At 44.8% G+C, this 24,241-nt stretch overlaps 1 protein-coding gene across 1 annotated transcript in view; it reads right to left on the reverse strand.

Annotated features, from left to right (window-relative positions):
• Positions 1 to 24,241, reverse strand: part of STAB1 (stabilin 1) — a 357,595-nt gene that overhangs the window by 270,747 nt on the left and 62,607 nt on the right. Inside the window, exons 9-12 of the mRNA XM_040361004.1 lie at positions 20,358 to 20,488; positions 18,659 to 18,786; positions 16,280 to 16,359; positions 3,728 to 3,850 (exon numbers count right to left, since the gene is read on the reverse strand). Of these exons, the coding sequence (XP_040216938.1) occupies positions 3,728 to 3,850; positions 16,280 to 16,359; positions 18,659 to 18,786; positions 20,358 to 20,488 (462 nt within the window). The remainder of the gene's footprint in view (positions 1 to 3,727; positions 3,851 to 16,279; positions 16,360 to 18,658; positions 18,787 to 20,357; positions 20,489 to 24,241) is intronic.

Here is a 24,241-nt window from a genome sequence, read left to right on the forward strand (position 1 = left end):
GCGAATAGTCGGTTCTTTCTTGCTTAGAACCAGTAGGATTAACACCTTGATGGCTTCGACCTTCCTCAGAGGTAGGAACACTCTTTGTTGTTCTGTGTCTAATCTCATGCCGAGATATTCCAATTGCCTTGTGGGCTGGAATGCTGACTTTTCCCGGTTTAGGACCCAGCCGAACCTCTCGAGGTATTGGACCGTGAGGGCCACTGCTCGCTCCAAGCCGGGAGACGAGTGGTCTATGACTAGGAGGTCGTCCAGGTATGCTAGGATCGTGACCCCTTGAATCCTTAGCTTGGCTAGGATTGGAGCTAGAACCTTCGTGAACACGCGGGGGGCCGTAGCCAACCCGAAGGGAAGCGCCACGAATTGGAAATGACGCGAAGCCACCATAAAGCGTAGATATCTTTGATGTGGCTGATAAATTGGAACATGAAGGTAGGCATCCTTTATGTCTATGGACGCCATGAAGTCGTCCTTTTGGAGTGTGGCAGCTGCTGACCGCACGGATTCCATCCGAAATGAGCGGACTTTTAAGTATGCATTTACCATCTTTAGGTCCAAAATTGGCCTGACATCTCCATTGGGCTTTGGGATGATGAATAGGTTGGAGTAGAAACCCAGTCCCTGTTCCAGGACTGGTACCTCTACTATTACTTCCTGGGAAAGTAGATGATCTAGAGCCGATCTTAATGCGGCTCCTTTCTCCAGATCGTTTGGAATCCTCGACTCCTGGAAATGAGGAGGAGGAAACCTTAGGAACTCTAGCTTGTAGCCTGTGGCCACGGAAGACCGTACCCACTCGTCGGGAATGCTGGCTTCCCAAATCTCCGAAAAGAGTCGCAGCCTTCCCCCCACCTTCGTGGGTGGGGGCGCCCCTTCATAAGGTAGACTTGGGGGCTGGTTTTGCTGGTTTGCGAAACCACTGCCTCTTGCCTCTAACAGCCTGTCTTTGTGATCTGCTGTTGAAGCCGAAGTTTGTTCTTGCAGGGGGCCGTCGATACTGCTTGGCATTAGAGGGCCCCTGTCCAGGGGAGGACTGTCGTTTAAACGCAGGCCCCTGAACCTTCTTCTTAGTTGGCAAGAGAGTACTCTTGCCGTTTGAAATGGTCTGAATGTATTTATCTAGGTCTTCTCCGAAGAGCCGACCTCCATGGAAGGGGAACCCTACCAGGAGCTTCTTGCATGGGGGCTCAGCCTCCCAGCTTTTTAACCATAAGAGTCTTCTCATATGGATAAGGGATAACGATAAACGTGACGCTTGCTGGATAGAATCCTTGATAGCGTCTACCGTAAAACAAATGGCCTTAGGGACATCCGAAAATTCTTCTGCCTGCTCGGCAGGAATAAGTTCAAGCATTTGCTTAAATTGATCCGATAAAGCTTGAGCGACTCCAATCGCAGCCACGGCTGGCTGTACTACTGCCCCTGCAGCAGTGAAGGAGTTTTTAAGTAGTGCTTCCAAGCGTTTATCAACTGGATCCTTGAAAACCTGTATGTTTTCTACAGGGCATGTTAACGATTTGTTAACACATGAGATGGCTGCGTCTACTGCAGGAGAAGCCCATCTCTTGGAAAACTTTTCTTCCATAGGATACAAGACAGAAAATTTCTTAGGTGGTAAGAAAACCTTGTCTGGTTTGTTCCAATCTTGGAACAAGACTCCCTCCAATAGAGGATGGATCGGAAACACCGCCCTGCTTTGAGGCGCCCTCAGTGAGCCCAAAGCTGAAACCGTCGATACCTGGAGATCTGGTATAGGCAGGTTGAATGCCTTATGGACCAAGTCCGTCAAGTCTTGAATCCACCAGCTCTCCCTCAGGGAGACTGCCCCAGACTCCTCTGTATCCGGATCATCGATCCCTGAACCTACTTGGTCCTTGTCCAAGAGGTCGTCCAATTCCCCAGAGGAAAGGACCTCCTCTTCCGAGGGTCCGCGCACGGGTGACGGAGATCTATTCCGCTTACTACCCCGCATAGCTGCGGCTATCATCTTTCCCATGCTTTTCTGCATCTCATTTAAAGAGGTAAGTAACACCTCCTCCGTGACCATCTTAGGATTGGGTTGACTCGCGTCAGCTCCAGCCCCCGATCCCGATGGCCCAACGGCTCCCAGTGGGGAAAGCAGCGGCATAGCTCTATCCGAGACCTCAGACCCTGTGGGGGAATCCCCACCTTTTGTACCCTCTGATTTGTTCTTTGATGCCATGGTACAATACCGAGGTACACCTGCTACTTATTGGTACCTGGGACTTATAAATAGTTAAATGCCCAAACACCTGTTTGGGGAATAAAAAAATGTTTCCTCTTCCCCAGATGACACTTTTTCTTTTTTTTTTTTTTTTTTTTTTAAAAGAAAAAAACTTCTTTTCCTTTTTTTTTTTTTTTTTTTTTTTTTTTTTTTTCAATCTAGGCAAGAAAAAACATTCTATCCCCCTGAGTAGTATTGCCAAAGAAAAGACTATGAGATGGAAAAGAAAAAACAGCCTATTCCTAGGCTAAACCACAATCTTCTGAAGACTGTAGTATTCTTTCTGGCCACTGTGTGTCCTCAGCGCCCCGTGCTTCACTCCAGTCCTTCCTCCCTCAAACCATAGTATTGAATGAGCTGTGGTATCCAAGGAAGGGCCGCCCCTTCCTTAAATCACTGACCCGCCCTTCCCCCCCAGCTAAAACGGCGCCAAATGCGCCTATAAACACGTGCACGCGCGCCGCGCGCGTGCCCGCCGACGGGGGGGGTGTATGGGAGGAAGGGCCTCTCTGTTCCTGCAGCCGCAGGCCTGGAACACACGAGGAGGACAGCGTTCTGCCTGCCTTGCAGGCATGAGGAAGAGGACTGGATAGAGCATCGCCTGGAGGCTTGCAGGTAAGCATAGCTCTCTGACACACACATACATTGTACACAAAAGGCCCCACTCACAGCTTTTCCAATACTACCAGGGAGGTCACTTCTTTAAGGGGAATAACAACATATAGAGCCATCCTATCTTCATGATATGTGACTGGTTTGCCAGATGCAATGCATAACTTTTAGGCATGTCCCCTGTGACCTCCCAGAAAAAACTTGCTAAGAGCCAAGTTCCGCAAGTTTTCCCCTTACTTACCTGCTCCATGCCGCAGGACTTTGCAAAGCAAGAGGCCCAATCTTCCCCCATCTCCGTGGGGATGTCTAGACCTTCAGGCCCTGGGAACCTTCTTCTTCCATGAAGGATCCACTGTCCTGGGCCCATACAGCACCCTGGCAAACAGAAAACATTAGGCGCCCAAAGGTTTTCTAAGTTCTGGGCCCAGGGTCCAGCTCTCTTAAAAGGAAAGCATTATGGGCTATACCCCAAGGGTTTGGGGTCCGGTTACTGACCACTTTAGCGCTCAGGCTTTTTTGGACAGAACCGGTAGCTCACCTAATCCCAAGGATGCGGAGGCAAGCTAAACCATGACTAACACCTAAGACACTGGCGTAAAAACTGAGGTACTCCTCCTATGGGAGGGGGTTATATAGGGAGGGGCATTTCCTGTTTGAAGATTGCCAGTGTCTACACCTGAAGGTACTCCATATAACCCATATAGTAATGAATGCCGCTCTGTGTCCCGTGATGTAACGATAAAGAAAATAGGCAAAAAATGTGGGTGTGAGTAGATTTAAGCTTAGTTAGGTTTTTGACTTGCTTTTCACTTTAACTCAAAGTTAAAAGTTTACACTCTACTTTACAAAAGTAATAATACAGGTTCTTACCTTTGTGGAAAATTCCAAGACATCCCCACCTATAGTCCACAGTTTACCAATTTTCTTCAAATCATTATTCATGTACTGGCCAGCAACAATGTGAGCTTTGCAAAATAGTTTAGCTGTGGTCTCCTAACGATACAAATAAAAGTATATCAGACAAAGACTTGCTGTTCTATTACAGAAGATTTTGGAGTTGTAAGATATGATGTTTATGCAGAATTTAAATACTTCATAACAAGAACAGTCTACTTGCAGAACTTTTAGAATCATTTGAAGTGGTGAAATAAATAGATTAAAGTTGGTTTACAAAGATATGCTATGATATAGGGCAGCCTTTCTCAACCAGTGTGCCGCGGCACACCGGTGTGCCGTCAGAGGTTCTCAGGTGTGCCGCGGGATCAGGGGAGAGAAGGACTATCAGATGAGCCCTATCTCCCGATCCTCTGCCGAACTATACAGCGGCACTGTGAGAAGCTCCATCAGTCTCAAAAGTGAAAGTAAAGTGCAGGGGAGTGTGCTGTGCTCTCTGCTTCCCCCTACAGTGCAGTACCCAGCTGAATGAGGAAACTGGAAGGTACTGTCCTGCTAGAAGCTAGATTTGTTTTAAAATGGCTTTATACATGTGTTTGTGCATGTGCCTGTATGTGTGTGTGCATGTGCCTGTATGTGTGTGTGCATGTGCCTGTATGTGTGTGTGCTTGTGTCTGTATGTGTGTGTGCTTGTGTCTGTATGTGTGTGTGCTTGTGTCTGTATGTATGTATGTGTACATGTGTCTGTTTGTGTGTGTGTATGCATGTGTCTGTCTGTATGTGTGTGTGCATGTGTACGTATGTGTGTGTGCATGTGTGCTTGTGTCTGTATGTATGTATGTGTACATGTGTCTGTTTGTGTGTGTGTATGCATGTGTCTGTCTGTATGTGTGTGCTTGTGTCTGTATGTGTGTGCGCATGTGTCTGTATGTGTGTGCGCGCATGTGTCTGTATGTGTGTGCGCGCATGTGTCTGTATGTGTGTGCGCGCATGTGTCTGTGTGTATATATGTGTGAATATGTTACCTTTATCCTGACCCCCCCATTCCTGTACCATCAGAACTGCTTTTGTAGGGCTAGTTTGTAAAAGCAGACAGGACTGCTGCTCCTCTGAAAAGAAATCCATGCACAGATAATTTTTCAGAGGCATTTGACAGGCGGTAAAGAGGCATTATGTTGCCTCCTCACCACCTGCTTTAAGCCCTTAAATGCAGCATCACTAAACCGCAAATCGTGCAATGCACACAGGTAGTTGCAGTGCAGCACCATTCACCCTGGGTATACCTCCAACTGCATCCACAGCATGTGTACACCCCCAGCTGCTACATCTGCAGCTAAAAGGGGAGAAGTTGGGGGTGGTAAACACAGCTCAACCATGTGGTTTTACCGCCCCTCCAACCTGACATGTGAACAAGCCCTTGGTTCACATCTATGTGGCTGCGTGCAGGGCAGCCCATTCATTTCAATGGGCTTCCCTACCCACAAAATTGCAGGGAAAGAAGTTTCCGACCTTTTTTAAAAAAAAAAAAAATTCACTGCACCAATAGCACCCCACGTTTTCAAATGTGTGGGGTACCATTAAGAATTGTACCCCTTAGATTAGGGGGGGTACAATTCTTAATGGTACCCCACACATTTGAAAACGTGGGGTGCTATTGGTGCAGTGAATTTTTTTTTTTTTTTTAAATCTAAACATATAATTAATATAAAAAAAAAAAAAAAAAAAAGAAAGAAAAAGAAAAATAAACTCCACAGATGATGCGAAGCCACAAGAGAGACGCTAAGGGCGGTCGAACCGTGAGCTAGTCTCGCGGCCATACGTGAGCAGAGTCTGACGTGAAAAAAAAAAAAAAAAAAAAAAAAAAAAAGAATTGTACCCCTAAAGATCAGAGCATTTGTCTGTGTGTCAGGAATGAGTGCAATTTTGCGTGTGCTCCGTGACACACAGTAACGTGAACCAAGTCTTGGACTGGGGTGCCTCAAGACTGAAAATACTTTTTAAGGGCGCCCCGACTGGAAAAAGGTTGAGAAACACTGATATAGGGGACATCTAGCAGTGTTGATTGTGCCCAAGCAGCACTTTTTTACATGAATGAATACTGGAATGTACTTGTTTATCTTAAATGCCTCCTGAAAAGTAGCGGTGCACTTCCTGGTGTGTTAGTGTGCCTACTGTCTAGCTACTTTTGTGCCCACGGACACTGAGCTGTATCTCTGCAGTGTGAGATCTAAGGCACTACTGCCCCTGACTGCTAGTTTTAAGAAATCTGGAGTGAGATTTGGTGATGCAACTACTGTACGGATCACTGTTTTTGGCATGAGGTGGAAACGTCCTTCCTCTACCAAGATGTTTGCCCTAATACAGAGACATAGTGCATGGACAATTCTGGACACTAGTCCAGTGCTTGTCATCTTTTTTTGGGTCAAAACTTTTATGAGTTCATTTCCTCTTGACAGTATTTTAATTTTTTTATCAGTTGACCCCTCTTGTCATAAATGTGTGCCCTTAAGACAATGTTTAAAAGGAATACATCATCAAAAACCATATGTTTGTGTTTTTATTATTGTTGGTCATTTTGAGGTTACTTTCACATTTACCAAGCTTCATATGTCATAATTTTCAAAAAGTCAAAAAAAAGAAAAATAGAAGGGGCTCTGTGTTTCCCTGCACTTTCATAGACTTTCTACTTGACATAAGAAATCAACACAGGGGTATATTGTTTTCAGTGAGATAGCAGATTCATAGGGGCTGCCTTATTAAAGGACATGCATGCATGTACATTGACAATGCATATAGGTCACAGTGTATATCTACTACCAAGTGTGGAATCCAGCATACAAAAAAATTCTCCTACACGCGCTCTAAAAATAAAAATAAATTGTCTTTAGATTAAATTATAAAGACAAAATTTTACAAAAAAGCACCACAATTAACCTTAACCCAAACACCATCTAACATTGCTCTAATCTGGCTCTTAATCCAACCAGCAATAAAAAAATATTATAGAAAAAACAGATTTGTCATGACAAGAATAGTATTTCACTGACAGTACACTGTAAATTTACTTAGAGACTTATTTTAATGGACCAATGTTCTCTGTAGAGAGATATGTTGTTGCTTTGTGAGTAAAATAAGTTTAATAAAAGTTGATCATATTACTGTATGTCAATTTTCTAATTTAGAACAAAAATGTTTTGCATAAGAAAAGTAAAAATTTGCATATAAATTCAGCTGTCCCCTATTCACCATCTGGTTTGAATTGCATATACACAAATGCACGTTGTCTCCGTTTATGCTATTTTACATAATGACCTAATTAAATATGTGACAGGTTTAAAAGGTAAAGGTAATATTTTTTTTTTTGAAAATTTATTTTTATTGAAAATTTTTGCAAAACATACAAGACACACATTTCTTGGCACAACACCAAGTGAAACCATCGGTCAACATGACCGGTAAAAAAAACACATACTAACATAGTACCGGCGCCAATGACGAACATCAGTCGTGGCAAAAAAATGCCCCCTGCCCCCCCTTTTACTCAGTTCCCGTCCCCCTCTTTAATCATTGAAAGTAAACCGAATGTGCTTATACAGCCTCCCCCTCACCTACTATACCCTCCCTCTCTAAAAACCCAATGCAATCGGACCAGGAGAGTGTCCGACGGACCGCAGGATCCCATTTACGATCTGCGACTATCCACATTAACCCAGCGTTAAATCAGATTCATACCAAGCCCTCCATACTTTCTCAAATTTCCCCCTACAGCCCGGGGAGATATATGTCACTTTATAAAACGGGATCATTGCATTTACCAGCCCCTTCCAAAATGCAATTTCTGGCGCCCCAGTTTTTTTCCATTTAAGCAAGATGGCCTTCCTACCATACAACAGTAATATATTAAGTAGAGTCCTGTGAGCCCTTGACGGGACCACCTCCTCGACCAAACCAAGCAGACAGACACTAATTTCTAATGGAATTGGCACCCCCAGTACCTCCGCAATACAAGAAGTGACCCCAGACCAAACCAGCTGGATCTGGGGGCAGCCCCAAAAAATATGATGGGAGTGGTAAAGGTAATATTTAAAGCGGTGGTTCCCCCTTAAAAACAACTTTTTTTTATTCCACTGGCCCCCCACATTACAATCGAATTAAGGCTATTATTTTTTTTTTGCTGCTGTACATACCTTGATACAGCATCTTCACCCGTGCATCCGGGTTGCGAGTCCCGCGGGAGTGGGCGTTCCTCACATGTGTTTGATTGACGTTTTTCGGAAAAACGAGCTCCCCCCCTGTCGCGTAAGCCGCGTCACGGTTGGCGAAAGGAGCCGAACGGCGAGTCGGCGCTATACTGCGCATGCGCATCGCCGTTCGGCTCCTTTCGCCAATCGTGACGCGGCTTACGCGACGGGGGGAGAGCTCGTTTTTGGGAAAAACGTCAATCAAACACATGTGAGGAACGCCCACTCCCGCGGGACTCGCAACCCGGATGCACGGGTGAAGATGCTGTATCAAGGTATGTACAGCAGCAAAAAAAAAATAATAGCCTTAATTCGATTGTAATGTGGGGGGCCAGTGGAATAAAAAAAGAGATTTTTAATACAGCTTACCTGTAAAATCTTTTTCTTGGAGTACATCACGGGACACAGAGCGGCATTCATTACTATATGGGTTATATGGAGTACCTTCAGGTGTAGACACTGGCAATCTTCAAACAGGAAATGCCCCTCCCTATATAACCCCCTCCCATAGGAGGAGTACCTCAGTTTTGTAGCAAGCAGTGTGCCTCCCAAAATGGTCCTCAAAAAGAGGGGTGGGAGCTCTGTGTCCCGTGATGTACTCCAAGAAAAAGATTTTACAGGTAAGCTGTATTAAAAATCTCTTTTTCTTTATCGTTACATCACGGGACACAGAGCGGCATTCATTACTATATGGGATGTCCCAAAGCAATGCTTACAATGAGGGGAGGGAGAACATCTCCAAGACAAAAGGATTTAATTTAGAGATATACTCAAATCATAATAAATCCAACTTATTTGAGAAAAATAATCTTAAATTTTAAATTTAACTCAAAAAAAGAGGAGCCCCCGGGATCCGAGGGTCTCAAACTGCAGTTTGCAGCACTGCCTGCCCGAAGGCAGTATCAGTATTCCTTCTTACGTCCAACTTGTAGAATTTTGTGAATGTGTGGACAGAAGACCAGGTTGCCGCCTTGCAAACTTGAGCCATAGAGATCTGGTGGTGTGCTGCCCAGGAGGCGCCCATGGCTCTAGTAGAATGAGCCTTTAATGATACTGGAGGAGGCAACCCTTTCAAGCCGTAGGCCTGAGTGATTAATTGCTTGATCCACCTAGAAATGGTGGACTTTGCAGCTGCCTGCCCCTTCTTGGGCCCATCCGGTAGAATAAACAGCACATCTGTTTTTCGGATCTTCTCTGTAGCTTTAAGATAGGCCTTCATGGCCCTGACAATATCCAAGGTATGCAGCAACCCTTCCTTTCTGGAAGTAGGTTTAGGGAAGAAGGATGGTAATACCAAATCCTGGTTCAAATGAAAACTGGATATGACCTTCGGTAGGAAGGAAGGATGAGGGCGGAGAACGACCTTGTCCTTATGAAATATAAGATATGGTTCCTTACAGGATAAGGCTGCCAGTTCCGAAACTCTTCTTGCGGAAACTATGGCAACCAAAAATACCAACTTCCTTGTCAGTAGAACCAAAGGAACTTCAGCCAACGGCTCAAACGGTTGTTTCTGTAAACTTGACAGGACAAGATTTAAATCCCACGGACAAAGCGGGGATTTAACTGGAGGTTTAATACGTAAGACCCCTTGAAGGAAGGTCTTAACCAGCGAGTGGGTGGCCAGCGGCCGCTGAAACCACACTGACAGAGCAGAAATCTGTCCTTTGATTGTGCTTAATGCCAATCCTTTATCCACTCCTAGCTGGAGAAAACTTAAAACTCTATCAATGGTGAATTTGCGAGGAAGCCATAGCTTGGACTCACACCAGCCTACATAGGCCTTCCAGACCCTGTGATAAATCACCCTAGAGACCGGTTTCCTGGCTCTGATTAGGGTAGAGATTACCTTCTGAGACAGACCTCTACCCCTGAGAATCAAGGATTCAGCTTCCAGGCCGTCAAATTTAGATGCCGTAAGGCAGGGTGGAGGATCGGACCTTGCGATAGCAGGTCTGGCCTTAGAGGCAGAGTCCAAGGGTTTCCCACTACCATCCTTAGGATTAGTGAGTACCATGCCCTTCTGGGCCATGCTGGAGCTACCAGGATGACTGGTATGCGCTCCACCCTGATCCTGCGCAGCAGGCGGGGTAGTAACTGGAGCGGGGGAAACGCATAAAGAAGTTTGAACTGATGCCAAGGGCAAACCAGAGCATCGGTTCCGCAGGCCATCAGATCCCTTGACCGGGACATGAACCTGTCTAGCTTCTTGTTGAGTCTCGATGCCATGATATCCACGTCCGGCACTCCCCATCTTTGGCAGAGTGCTTGAAAGACCTGTGGATGCAGAGACCATTCCCCCGGCCATAGAGTCTGGCGGCTTAAGAAGTCCGCCTGAAAGTTGTCCACTCCGGGAATGTATATTGCCGATATGCAGGGCACATGAGCCTCTGCCCATAGGAGAATCAAGCTCACTTCTCTCTGAGCGGCCTGACTCCTGGTTCCCCCTTGGTGATTTATGTATGCCACTGCCGTGGCATTGTCTGATTGAATTCTCACCGGGAACCCCTGCAATTTCGACGTCCAAGCCCTGAGGGCTAGTCGAACAGCTCTGAGCTCCAAGATGTTGATGGGTAACAGCTTCTCTGGCTTTGCCCAAATACCTTGGCGAGTGGAACCCTCCACAATTGCTCCCCAGCCCGTCAGGCTGGCGTCTGTGGTCACTATCTTCCAAGCCACTGGGCTGAAAGACCTTCCCTTCAGTAGGTTCTGAGGGTCTAACCACCAACACAGACTTTGCCGGATTCTTGATGAGAGTGGCAACGGGATATCCAAGGCCTGTGGCCTTCTGCTCCATGCTGACAGGATGGCTGCCTGCAGGATGCGAGTGTGGCTCTGGGCGTATGGCACCGCCTCGAAGGTAGCCACCATCTTGCCTAGTAGTCTCATACATAGGCGAATAGTCGGTTCTTTCTTGCTTAGAACCAGTAGGATTAACACCTTGATGGCTTCGACCTTCCTCAGAGGTAGGAACACTCTTTGTTGTTCTGTGTCTAATCTCATGCCGAGATATTCCAATTGCCTTGTGGGCTGGAATGCTGACTTTTCCCGGTTTAGGACCCAGCCGAACCTCTCGAGGTATTGGACCGTGAGGGCCACTGCTCGCTCCAAGCCGGGAGACGAGTGGTCTATGACTAGGAGGTCGTCCAGGTATGCTAGGATCGTGACCCCTTGAATCCTTAGCTTGGCTAGGATTGGAGCTAGAACCTTCGTGAACACGCGGGGGGCCGTAGCCAACCCGAAGGGAAGCGCCACGAATTGGAAATGACGCGAAGCCACCATAAAGCGTAGATATCTTTGATGTGGCTGATAAATTGGAACATGAAGGTAGGCATCCTTTATGTCTATGGACGCCATGAAGTCGTCCTTTTGGAGTGTGGTAGCTGCTGACCGCACGGATTCCATCCGAAATGAGCGGACTTTTAAGTATGCATTTACCATCTTTAGGTCCAAAATTGGCCTGACATCTCCATTGGGCTTTGGGATGATGAATAGGTTGGAGTAGAAACCCAGTCCCTGTTCCAGGACTGGTACCTCTACTATTACTTCCTGGGAAAGTAGATGATCTAGAGCCGATCTTAATGCGGCTCCTTTCTCCAGATCGTTTGGAATCCTCGACTCCTGGAAATGAGGAGGAGGAAACCTTAGGAACTCTAGCTTGTAGTCTGTGGCCACGGAAGACCGTACCCACTCGTCGGGAATGCTGGCTTCCCAAATCTCCGAAAAGAGTCGCAGCCTTCCCCCCACCTTCGTGGGTGGGGGCGCCCCTTCATAAGGTAGACTTGGGGGCTGGTTTTGCTGGTTTGCGAAACCACTGCCTCTTGCCTCTAACAGCCTGTCTTTGTGATCTGCTGTTGAAGCCGAAGTTTGTTCTTGCAGGGGGCCGTCGATACTGCTTGGCATTAGAGGGCCCCTGTCCAGGGGAGGACTGTCGTTTAAACGCAGGCCCCTGAACCTTCTTCTTAGTTGGCAAGAGAGTACTCTTGCCGTTTGAAATGGTCTGAATGTATTTATCTAGGTCTTCTCCGAAGAGCCGACCTCCATGGAAGGGGAACCCTACCAGGAGCTTCTTGCATGGGGGCTCAGCCTCCCAGCTTTTTAACCATAAGAGTCTTCTCATATGGATAAGGGATAACGATAAACGTGACGCTTGCTGGATAGAATCCTTGATAGCGTCTACCGTAAAACAAATGGCCTTAGGGACATCCGAAAATTCTTCTGCCTGCTCGGCAGGAATAAGTTCAAGCATTTGCTTAAATTGATCCGATAAAGCTTGAGCGACTCCAATCGCAGCCACGGCTGGCTGTACTACTGCCCCTGCAGCAGTGAAGGAGTTTTTAAGTAGTGCTTCCAAGCGTTTATCAACTGGATCCTTGAAAACCTGTATGTCTTCTACAGGGCATGTTAACGATTTGTTAACACATGAGATGGCTGCGTCTACTGCAGGAGAAGCCCATCTCTTGGAAAACTTTTCTTCCATAGGATACAAGACAGAAAATTTCTTAGGTGGTAAGAAAACCTTGTCTGGTTTGTTCCAATCTTGGAACAAGACTCCCTCCAATAGAGGATGGATCGGAAACACCGCCCTGCTTTGAGGCGCCCTCAGTGAGCCCAAAGCTGAAACCGTCGATACCTGGAGATCTGGTATAGGCAGGTTGAATGCCTTATGGACCAAGTCCGTCAAGTCTTGAATCCACCAGCTCTCCCTCAGGGAGACTGCCCCAGACTCCTCTGTATCCGGATCATCGATCCCTGAACCTACTTGGTCCTTGTCCAAGAGGTCGTCCAATTCCCCAGAGGAAAGGACCTCCTCTTCCGAGGGTCCGCGCACGGGTGACGGAGATCTATTCCGCTTACTACCCCGCATAGCTGCGGCTATCATCTTTCCCATGCTTTTCTGCATCTCATTTAAAGAGGTAAGTAACACCTCCTCCGTGACCATCTTAGGATTGGGTTGACTCGCGTCAGCTCCAGCCCCCGATCCCGATGGCCCAACGGCTCCCAGTGGGGAAAGCAGCGGCATAGCTCTATCCGAGACCTCAGACCCTGTGGGGGAATCCCCACCTTTTGTACCCTCTGATTTGTTCTTTGATGCCATGGTACAATACCGAGGTACACCTGCTACTTATTGGTACCTGGGACTTATAAATAGTTAAATGCCCAAACACCTGTTTGGGGAATAAAAAATGTTTCCTCTTCCCCAGATGACACTTTTTTTTTTTTTTTTTTTTTTTTTTTTAAAAGAAAAAAACTTCTTTTCCTTTTTTTTTTTTTTTTTTTTTTTTCAATCTAGGCAAGAAAAAACATTCTATCCCCCTGAGTAGTATTGCCAAAGAAAAGACTATGAGATGGAAAAGAAAAAACAGCCTATTCCTAGGCTAAACCACAATCTTCTGAAGACTGTAGTATTCTTTCTGGCCACTGTGTGTCCTCAGCGCCCCGTGCTTCACTCCAGTCCTTCCTCCCTCAAACCATAGTATTGAATGAGCTGTGGTATCCAAGGAAGGGCCGCCCCTTCCTTAAAAACACTGACCCGCCCTTCCCCCCCAGCTAAAACGGCGCCAAATGCGCCTATAAACACGTGCACGCGCGCCGCGCGCGTGCCCGCCGACGGGGGGGGTGTATGGGAGGAAGGGCCTCTCTGTTCCTGCAGCCGCAGGCCTGGAACACACGAGGAGGACAGCGTTCTGCCTGCCTTGCAGGCATGAGGAAGAGGACTGGATAGAGCATCGCCTGGAGGCTTGCAGGTAAGCATAGCTCTCTGACACACACATACATTGTACACAAAAGGCCCCACTCACAGCTTTTCCAATACTACCAGGGAGGTCACTTTTTTAAGGGGAATAACAACATATAGAGCCATCCTATCTTCATGATATGTGACTGGTTTGCCAGATGCAATGCATAACTTTTAGGCATGTCCCCTGTGACCTCCCAGAAAAAACTTGCTAAGAGCCAAGTTCCGCAAGTTTTCCCCTTACTTACCTGCTCCATGCCGCAGGACTTTGCAAAGCAAGAGGCCCAATCTTCCCCCATCTCCGTGGGGATGTCTAGACCTTCAGGCCCTGGGAACCTTCTTCTTCCATGAAGGATCCACTGTCCTGGACCCATACAGCACCCTGGCAAACAGAAAACATTAGGCGCCCAAAGGTTTTCTAAGTTCTGGGCCCAGGGTCCAGCTCTCTTAAAAAGAAAGCATTATGGGCTATACCCCAAGGGTTTGGGGTCCGGTTACTGACCACTTTAGCGCTCAGGCTTTTTTGGACAGAACCGGTAGCTCACCTAATCCCAAGGATGCGGAGGCAAGCTAAACCATGACTAACACCTAAGACACTGGCGTAAAAACTGAGGTACTCCTCCTATGGGAGGGGGTTATATAGGGAGGGGCATTTCCTGTTTGAAGATTGCCAGTGTCTACACCTGAAGGTACTCCATATAACCCATATAGTAATGAATGCCGCTCTGTGTCCCGTGATGTAACGATAAAGAAAAAAGTTGTTTTTAAGGGGGAACCACCGCTTTAATGGTTTTATATGTATTTCCTTTATTAAGTGGTCATTGAATGGTCCTATGTTTGGTTCAAGAGACGTTCAACAAACAGTTAAACACTTTTCTGGTGTTAAGCCCTTTTTCTAATGTATTGCACCAAATTCACGAAGCATATGTGACACTTTTGGTTCTGACAGCGACTCGTACACCAAATTCAGGTAGTTGCGCAATGCACCACTTTTACATTGTGGTGCATCGAATGCTGCAATTTCAAAATAACATATCGACAGTTCGTATCTTACCATTGTTGAGCTATTAAGACCAACTCTTTTTAGACATCCAGAGAGAAAAACTGGTGCATACAGAGTCTTGTGTGCATTCGAAATATGGTCCAGAATGCTCCAAAATCAGGTACAAGTTCTAGACAGGTACATGGATTTGGTGCATGCTGCACCACTTTTAGAACACGTGAGACACACATTCACAAAATCTGTCTCCACCAGTCTTTATGAATTCCAGAGAATGTGTTTAAAATCATTTTAAATTATACTAGAGTGATAGGCAACAACTGGTATTCATGTGGGTGTGTAAAGCTCTACATGCACATCTTCAAAATAAAGTTCTAATTATTGGGTTATTTTTGACAGCCTACTATACATTTACATTACATGCAAACAATATAAAGAAACCCCCAACAAAAATATATGGATTTGCTTTAGTATCTTTAGGGTAGCTAAATACAAAATACTGTTAACTAAGATGGGGCAGGCCAAGTGCTTCACCTTAATGGCTAGATAACTCCAAACTTTGGGCTAGATTCACATAGATCAGCGGATCTTTAGATCCGCGTGATCTATGTGATTTAAGATCCGTTGGCGCAAGTTTGAGAGGCAAGTGGCTAATTCACTAAACACTTACCTCCAAACTTGCAGCGGCGGATCGTAAATCCCCCGGCGGAATGCAAATTCCGCGGCTAGGGGGAGTGCACTATTTAAATCAGGCGCGTTCCAGCGCCGATTTAAATGCGCATGCGCCGTCCGTGAATTTTGCCGGCGTGCATTGCTCCCAATGACGTCGCTAGGACGTCAGTGGTTTCAACGCTTACGTAAAATGACGTCCATCCGTATTCGAGAACGACTTACGCAAACAACGTAAAAAAAACAAAAGTTGACATGGGAACGACGGCTATACTTAACATTGGCTGCGCCTCATAGAAGCAGGGGTAAGTATACACCGGGAAAACCGCTACGGAAAAGTCGTAACACTGCGTCGGGCCCACGTACGTTCGTGAATTGGCGTATCTCGCTGATTTACATATTTCTCAATGTAAATCAGCGAGAACGCCCCCCCGCGGCCATTTTTAAATTGCAGTTAAGATCCGACGGTGTAACACAGTTACACCTGTCGGATCTTAGGCATATCTATGCGTAACTGATTCTATGAATCAGTCGCATAGATACGACCGGCCTAAGTCAGAGATACGACGGAGTATCAGGAGATACACTGTCGTATCTCTCTCTGAATCTGGACCTTCATATGCAAACATAGACTGGCATGACACACCCCCCTAATGTGGTAAACTTTAACATGGGCACTTGCCAGACATCAAAATGCTCAACTTCTTTCAAAGCCTTTTATGTATGAATTCAAAAGAAATATGTGCCTGAAGGCCTAAATATATGGCACTGGAGATACCTTGGAAAACATTTAGAAAGATTGTGTAAATATTGCACTAGAAAATAAGTAGGATTCAGAAATGATCAGATAATAGCTCACTTTTTAAAAGGTTTGCACTTACATTGAATTTACTTGCTTTCATAAGAGGAAGAAATACTGTAAAAGGACCAAATTTCCGTAGCGTCAGTGCACACCCTTCCTCTGTGAATAAGAAAATCTTATTACATAATGCAAACACTCTCACCGTATAGGTCAGATGCAGTTTTATTTTGTTGTAAAAAAGGTATTTCCAGATTTTTTATTTTATTATTATAAACAGTAGACAGCTAATCCAGAGGACAGAGATTTGTAGCCCACTGCACCAAATTACAATGTGAACTCCAAAATATTCTATTGGTTAATTAAATAAAATCGTAACTACTTAAAAAGCAGCAAATATTCTTATGGAGTTTACCACAGTACAAACCACTCTTACAAAACATACTGGACTACCCTTCCTGTCTCCCTTTCGCATTCACCACTGTCATTCCACAAACAATACACTTTCCTGAATTCACATGGGCTCCTTCTTGTGCCTGTACAGCTTTAGAAAGTGCATTTCCTTTTTTTTTTTTCTTTTAAACTGTTTTAACGACGAGCAATACCTCGGTCACCCAAATAGTTGGGAACATCTAGAGCAGGGGTCTCAAACTGGCGGCCCTCCAGATGTTGCGAAACTACAAGTCCCATGAGGCATTGCAAGGCTGACAGTTACAAGCATGACTCCCACAGGCAGAGGCATGATGGGACTTGTAGTTTCGCAACAGCTGGAGGGCCGCCAGTTTGAGACCCCTGATCTAGAGAATCATCTGGTGGGCGTTTTCTTGCAGTTTATTTAACATTCTTATTGACTTGCATTGTTAGCTCCGATGCAACTAGGGGCTCAATCTTTACAGAAATGATTTGCATTGATGCAAAATGATTCTAGCAATCTTTTTTTCCTGGAGATAAAAGTCCATTTGATTATTACACAAACTTAAACCCAACTGAGGTACAAGACAGGCCAATTACTGGGGACACACTTAAGCCAGCCAGTTATAGGGACTACAACTAAAGCAATTGAAGCAATTACAGGAACAGTTATGCCTTGTACACACGGTCGGACTTTTGACCATGCAAAAGTCCGCCGTGAGTACGACGGAAAGAAAGAGAACAGATTTTATCTCTAAAGGTCCGTCGAATTTCCGAAAAAACAGTCCGATGGAGGCTACACACAGCTGGACTTTCCTATGGGCACCAAACAAGCGAGTCCAGAAATAATACCAGGACTTAACTAAAGAGAGCCAGGACTGAACCAGAGAAAGCCAGGCAATATGCAGAGCAAGCACCCGATGGACCTTTGCAGAGGGTAAATCTGTCCCCACAGTATGAACCAGCTGACTGTGACTAACCCCTGTCAGATATAAGAATGTATGCAATCATGTGACGCATCCTGGGAACAGGGAAGACAGGGTAGATGCTTGCAATCTAGTGTTTGTGTATGTACCCATATGGATGCTCAAATTATAATAGGGTGACACAGGGCTTCATTAAAGCATTTACAGCGTAATTTATGTTTAGGTCTTTTTTATTTTTGGGTTCCTCTGAACATTTCACAAATCTAGCAGAAGAACTGCAGGTATGAACATACTATTCTACTGAAAATATTCTGGGTTGTATAGGTCACTCACAATAGCACTAGTGAGCCAGAGTCTAGGGCAGCAGTAAACCACAAATTGTTATAATTCCTTATATTGTTTCCTCTTCCCTCCACCGCTGAACATGTGTACCAACATTTAGCAAGAGAGTTGTAGGGGAAATAGGGCTCTAGGTTGAAAGTAGTTTATGGTTCAAGACATGAAACCATCTTTGCCTTCTATTGTTCTATATTATGTACAGTACATAATATATATACATAGTACAGCACACATCTAAAGCAAACACCATACTTCCTCCAGCAGCATCAGTTTTCTAGCATCAGTTTCAACTATTAAAATCTTATGATACAAGGGGTAAAAAAGGGGAATCCTCATCCAGGTGTGCCTGAAGCATCACAATATCTAAATATGGCTCTGATAAGAGATACAACATGCATAGTAGGTCAACAGCAGGCAGCCATATTATCTAAAAACCGACTAAAAAATGCATGTTGAAACAAAGTGCATTCACTCATCCTTTTCGCCTCTTTCCCCGATCTAACCTAACTCACCCACCCTTTGCAGCCATTTGTGGTTTAGAAAATTTAAATGAATGGAGCCCCAGCAGTTCTCTTGTTCATCAAGGCTAACTATATCATTTTTCAAACTCAAGACTTCAGGATCAGTTTAAGGCCCTTTCACTGGGATATAGCATTGTAAGCTGCGGTCATTACAATAATGTGAACCTCGCTATCATTTTCAAAATATTAGTTTTTGGCGGCTGTTCTGTCAAACAGGTATAAATCCAAATTTATAACCAGTAATACCATAACAATTTTACTCACCAAATGCCCTTAATGCCCCAGGTTGTTTCCTCATTTCCATATTCTCAATATTAAGCGTCTGAATCGAAAACAAAAGGCTACCATAGCAATTTCTGCCATCCCCGACTTCTCCTTCTATGCAAACACATCTAGAGGACAGAGATATACCAGCTGAATCTTTTTTCAGAAACTATATTTATACCACAAATTAATTTAAATATAAATCAGTGCTCAGGTTAAAACATGTAAATTAACACTACTCAGACTTTGGAAGTACCTTAAAGTAGTTGTAAACCAATGAAATAAAAAAAATGAACAAATCATATCTATAGCGTGTACTTACCTTGATCCGAAGCACCTACTGTGATTTGTCTGCTCTCTGCCTGAGTCCCTTCTCAGGCAGAGACACCAAAAAATCCCAAGAGATGGTCCCGCCCCCTCCAGTACACATCATGTGATTGAAAGCCTTGGTTGTGCTGGTTTCCCTATACGACTGTGTAAAAGGGACGTGTCCATTCCCTCCACTCAAGTATTTAACATTCCAAAACATAGAAAATTTTACTTTTGGTAAAGAGTCCCCAAAGTATTGCCACAGTCCATTAAACATTCTATGAAAATGTGAACAAGATGTAGCTGGCCTGCCAGACAGTGAACAGGCTTCCCACTAAAGTGAATGGAGAGTGTGGGCCCATGCAATATATATTGAAAGGCATCACAGTGAAGATTCTGGGGATTCTGATGTTATAGTGGAGGGGGTTAGAAAAAGGTTAAGCGCACTAAAAGTGTACTTAGGCCTTAGGCGTGAATTATATGTGGATATAAGTTAAAAAGACGACCATAATCATGTGCGTACAAGAAAACCAAAAGACCCAATGCTTTAAAAACAATGATCCGTGGCTGGAAATATGACCTGTACCAATTGTAAAGCTGGTTCTTGCTTACATGTATGCAATCATCCTGATTGGAGTCCATAAGTGCCCATACTACCCTTGTGCCAGCATGGCCGAGGGCTTCATTGATTGATCATGATTTTCCTCACATTCCTCATAAGCTAATCTTATCTACCATAGGTCTCTATAGGTTTGCTGGCGTGAAGGATAAGAAAAAAAACATCCCAGTGATCCCACCATGTGTTTAGAACGTTTTTTATATTACACATGGATGTGTAACAATAGAATGAGCACAAACTGTTAAACATGGGGACAGCACAATAAATATGGTCTTGTGAGGCACAGATTTTAAACTTGGAAAAAGGTCATGCACTAAATCCAGTTTGGTTGCGCTTTCAAGAGCAGCAGAGCATTGCTTTGCTGTATTTAAGTGTTTTTGGCCCAAAGTAACCTGAAGAATAGAGGATAGCTGTTATCCACTGCAGAGATAGACCAGAAGTGTGACCACAGTGCAGCATTCAGGATCACAACAGATACAGCAGTAAACCATATTGCAGTCTGATGGGTAACAGGCAGCTTGCACTGAGATCTAAGCATCAGGAGTATCTGGTCTTTACAATAGCTATTGAAGCTAGGAAGCATGAAACAATTAACTGGGCAACTACATACAGACAGGAGCACAGAGAAGACATACAACCCAAGTTGTAACCAGGAGCAACAGAATATCTATTAAATAGACCAAATCAGAAGGCAAAGCCAATCTAGGCTTTGCCCCGACAGGATCAAATGGATGACGGATTCAAAACTGACCATAGAGAGGAAAAGCTTACTTGAATGTTCCAGGAGGCACTACTTCACAGTGTGCACTCTTTCCACAAGTGAATGCGTTACATAGGTTAGGCATAGTGCATTGAGAAGGCACACCTCGATTTATCAATCCCGGGAGACAACTGCAATAAGACTGGAAGTTAACGATAGTCAGTACAAAGAGCTCAAAAATGTCAACAGGCAGCAAGATGCAAGTTAGATTATACACAAAACACTTTGTTGTGGAATGTATGGAAATCCCTATCCGATTAGTGCGAGGTCCCATGCAGTGAGTTAAAAAAAGTATTTGCCGATTGATAGGGTATCAAATACTTATTTCACTCATTAAAATTTAAATCAATTTATAACTTTTTTGAAATGCAATTTTCAGAATTGTTGTTGTTATTCTGTCTCTCACTGTTAAAATAAACCTACCATTAAAATTATAGACTGATCATTTCTTTGTCAGTGGGCAAACATACAAAATCAGCAGGGGATCAAATACTTTTTTCCCTCACTGTAGGTGATTTTAATGTGTGTCTCCTCCTTCTGAGTTGCATTGTTAAAGCTGAGGCATCAATTTGGGAGGGAAGGTAAGGTGGGGCATTAAAAGGTGACCTCTGTCCAAAAAAATCATTTTATGGTCATTTGCACAGTAAAAAAATAATTAACACTAATCAGGTGTTTGCAATGCACAGTCACTGTTGAATTATGTAATACTCTTACTTAAATTTCCCCATATGGTACAGTTGGGTTTGACCGGGGCTTACAAAGCGTACTTAAGAAATTGGGAGGAGTCAACAACCATGTTGATGCTTACACATAGTTTTAAAGGCTGAATTGGAAAAATGGGAACATGGTAGATTCTAGAAGAAAAGGCACACAATGAATAGCTTACACTATTTGTTCAGGAAGAAAGGTAATGACTGTCAATAAGGCACTTTTCAGATAAGCAACATGGCACAGGCTTACAGTCCACTGAAGGCACAAGGAGCGCTTCCTTTAAAGGAAGTACCAATGTTGCTACTTTACACCGAGTCTCTTGAAGTCTCTGCAGATTGTTCAGTTGGAGGTGGAAGGCAAACCCCAGTAAGTTGGCAGACAGAGATGCCCTGCAAAGGGAATCCTGTGCTTTTGTTTATCATCAGATACCCTTCCATAATGCTGCTCTTTTCTATTCCTACCAACCAGGACTCTGTTTCTCACTTACTTCCACACTGCAGATGATGCAGAAAGTGACATTTAATCACTTCTGTCAAAGATAGCCACCCAAATCTCCCACAATTTAAACATTTAATAGAAGACAATGGCCACTCCAAGATTGCTGCGTGGATCCCACCGTGATAGTGGGCAACTTAGCCCCCAATGAGTTCCTACTAGCCTGAAAAAGCAGCACAGTCCCATCTTCAGGCTGGCAGGCATATTGCAGCACTACACCTGCCTATAAGCCCTCAATGTCTGGCGCTGCAGCCTACCATTACAGCTAGAGTACACAGATTACAGCAGGTTGCTCACTCTACAGCTTGTTAGTATTGAAAACATCTTGTACTCTTTTCAAAGAATGCAGGTGTTCTGTGATTGGTTAATGTACAGAAAAATTTCACCATCTCCACTTCTTCAGTGCCAAACATTTAATGTTGATGGTACTCAGGGCTGATGCTAATACGCTACCACTAAGCAAACTAGGCGGCCGCCTAGGGTGCACTGGTGCCTAGGGTGCCTGGCTGCTGGTTTCCCTACTCTCCGTCTCCTCGCTATGTAAGCTTTCAGTGCTGTATTATAAATACCCCTGTAATAAATGTTATAACCTTTAGTGGGTGCTGCTGGGATAAAGTGTGCACATTTAGGGGGATGCAGGGGATGCCTCTGCTGCATGTTACTCAGGCAGCTACTCTGTAGTGTCGTTACAGAGGGGCAGCACTGGAGGACATGTCCTGATGGAACATAAGCAAACATCCGCTGCGTGCCTCTGAATGATCAGTGCTCTCTACTGCAGCCGCATGCTTCCTCTAGCTCCGGCTCCTGTCACATTGATGCTCGGACAAAGGGGGCGGGGCAAAATTAGGTTTCGCCTGGTGTCAAAAATCCTTGCACCAGCCCTGATGGTACTGTGTAGGGGGAGTAAAACTTAGGAGTATTGCATAACACAGCAGTGGTCGCACATTAAATGCACTAAATTGGTGTTCATTCATTATTACAGTGAAAAAGACCAGAGTTCAGCTTAAAAGTCCTAAAAATTCCAAATGCTGAATTTTTGTGTAGTGTACAGAAGAGTGCTTGAATGGAGGGCTATGTATATGGAAGAAGCAGTTTCTCTGTTCATACCCAAATTATCCAAATGTCTAGGAGAAGGCGGTGGAAGCACCAGACTTTGCATACAGCAAGTGTCTGAGCTCTGATCAATTTAACAGTGCACAGAGGTAAGTTAAGGCACACTTTTATGTCTGCTATTAGGCAAATAAGGGGATTTTTAATAACAGCTTACCTGTAAAATCCTTTTCTTGTAGTACATCACGGGACACAGAGCAGCATAGCCATTACATATGGGTTATATAGTGCACCTTCAGGTGATGGACACTGGCACTCTCCGACAGGAAGTTCCCTCCCTATATAACCCCCACCCATAGTGGGAGTACCTCAGTTTTGTAGCAAGCAATATGCATCCCAAAATTCCCCATAAGAGGGGTGGGAGCTCTGTGTCCCGTGATGTACTACAAGAAAAGGATTTTACAGGTAAGCTGTTATTAAAAATCCCCTTTTCTTTATCGTACATCACGGGACACAGAGCAGCATAGCCATTACATATGGGATGTCCCCAAGCAATGCAAATGAGGGGAGGGAAAACAACAATGCACAGAAAAAAACAGCGGGTGCCATAGGACAAGAGGATCTTATACTGCGGCCTGCAGAACCGCCTGCCCGAAGGCTGAATCAGCGTTCCTCCTAACGTCCATTTGATAAAATTTAGCAAACGTATGAACCGACGACCAGGTCGCTGCCTTGCAGACTTGGGCCATGGAGACCTGGTGATACGCTGCCCAAGAGGCGCTCACGGCTCTCGTGGAATGAGCCTTGATCGACAAGGGCGGGCTCTTACCTTTCAGGCCGTAGGCCTGTACAATCACTTGTCTAATCCACTTGGAAATGGTGGCTTTAGACGCTGCCTGACCTTTTTTAGGTCCTTCCGGCAGAATAAATAAGACTTCAGTCTTGCGAATCTGGGCTGTGGCTTTTAGATAAATCTTAACAGCCCTAACCACATCTAAGGAATGCAGGAGTCTCTCCTTCTTAGAGGAAGGTTTAGGAAAAAAGGACGGAAGAATCAAGTCCTGATTCAAATGAAAGCTAGATACCACCTTCGGTAGGAAGGACGGATGTGGCCGAAGAACGACCCTGTCCTTATGTACAATCAAATAAGGTGTCTTGCATGACAAGGCTGCCAGTTCTGATACCCTTCTGGCGGAAGCCATAGCGACCAAAAAAACTAGTTTCCTAGTCAACAAGACCAGCGGGATTTCAGACAGTGGTTCAAAGGGCTGACTTTGCAAAGCCGACAGAACCAAGTTTAGATCCCAAGGATATAGGGGAGCTTTAATCGGAGGGTTAATCCGAATAACCCCTTGCAAAAAAGATTTCATTAAGGAGTGAGAGGCCAGAGGTCTCTGAAAGAAAATGGATAGGGCCGAGACCTGTCCTTTGACTGTGCTAATAGCCAGACCCTTTTCTACTCCTAATTGTAGGAATTCCAAGATTCTCCCAATGACATACTTGCAGGGATGCCATCTCTTAGCCTCGCACCATGTAATGTAAGCCTTCCACACCCTATAGTATATAAGCCTAGAGACTGGCTTTCTTGCATTAATCAGGGTGGGAATGACCCGGCCAGAGAGGCCCCTGTTTCTAAGAA

The sequence above is a fragment of the Rana temporaria genome, chromosome 7 (genome assembly GCF_905171775.1).
Source record: "Rana temporaria chromosome 7, aRanTem1.1, whole genome shotgun sequence".
Lineage (NCBI taxonomy): Eukaryota > Metazoa > Chordata > Amphibia > Anura > Ranidae > Rana > Rana temporaria.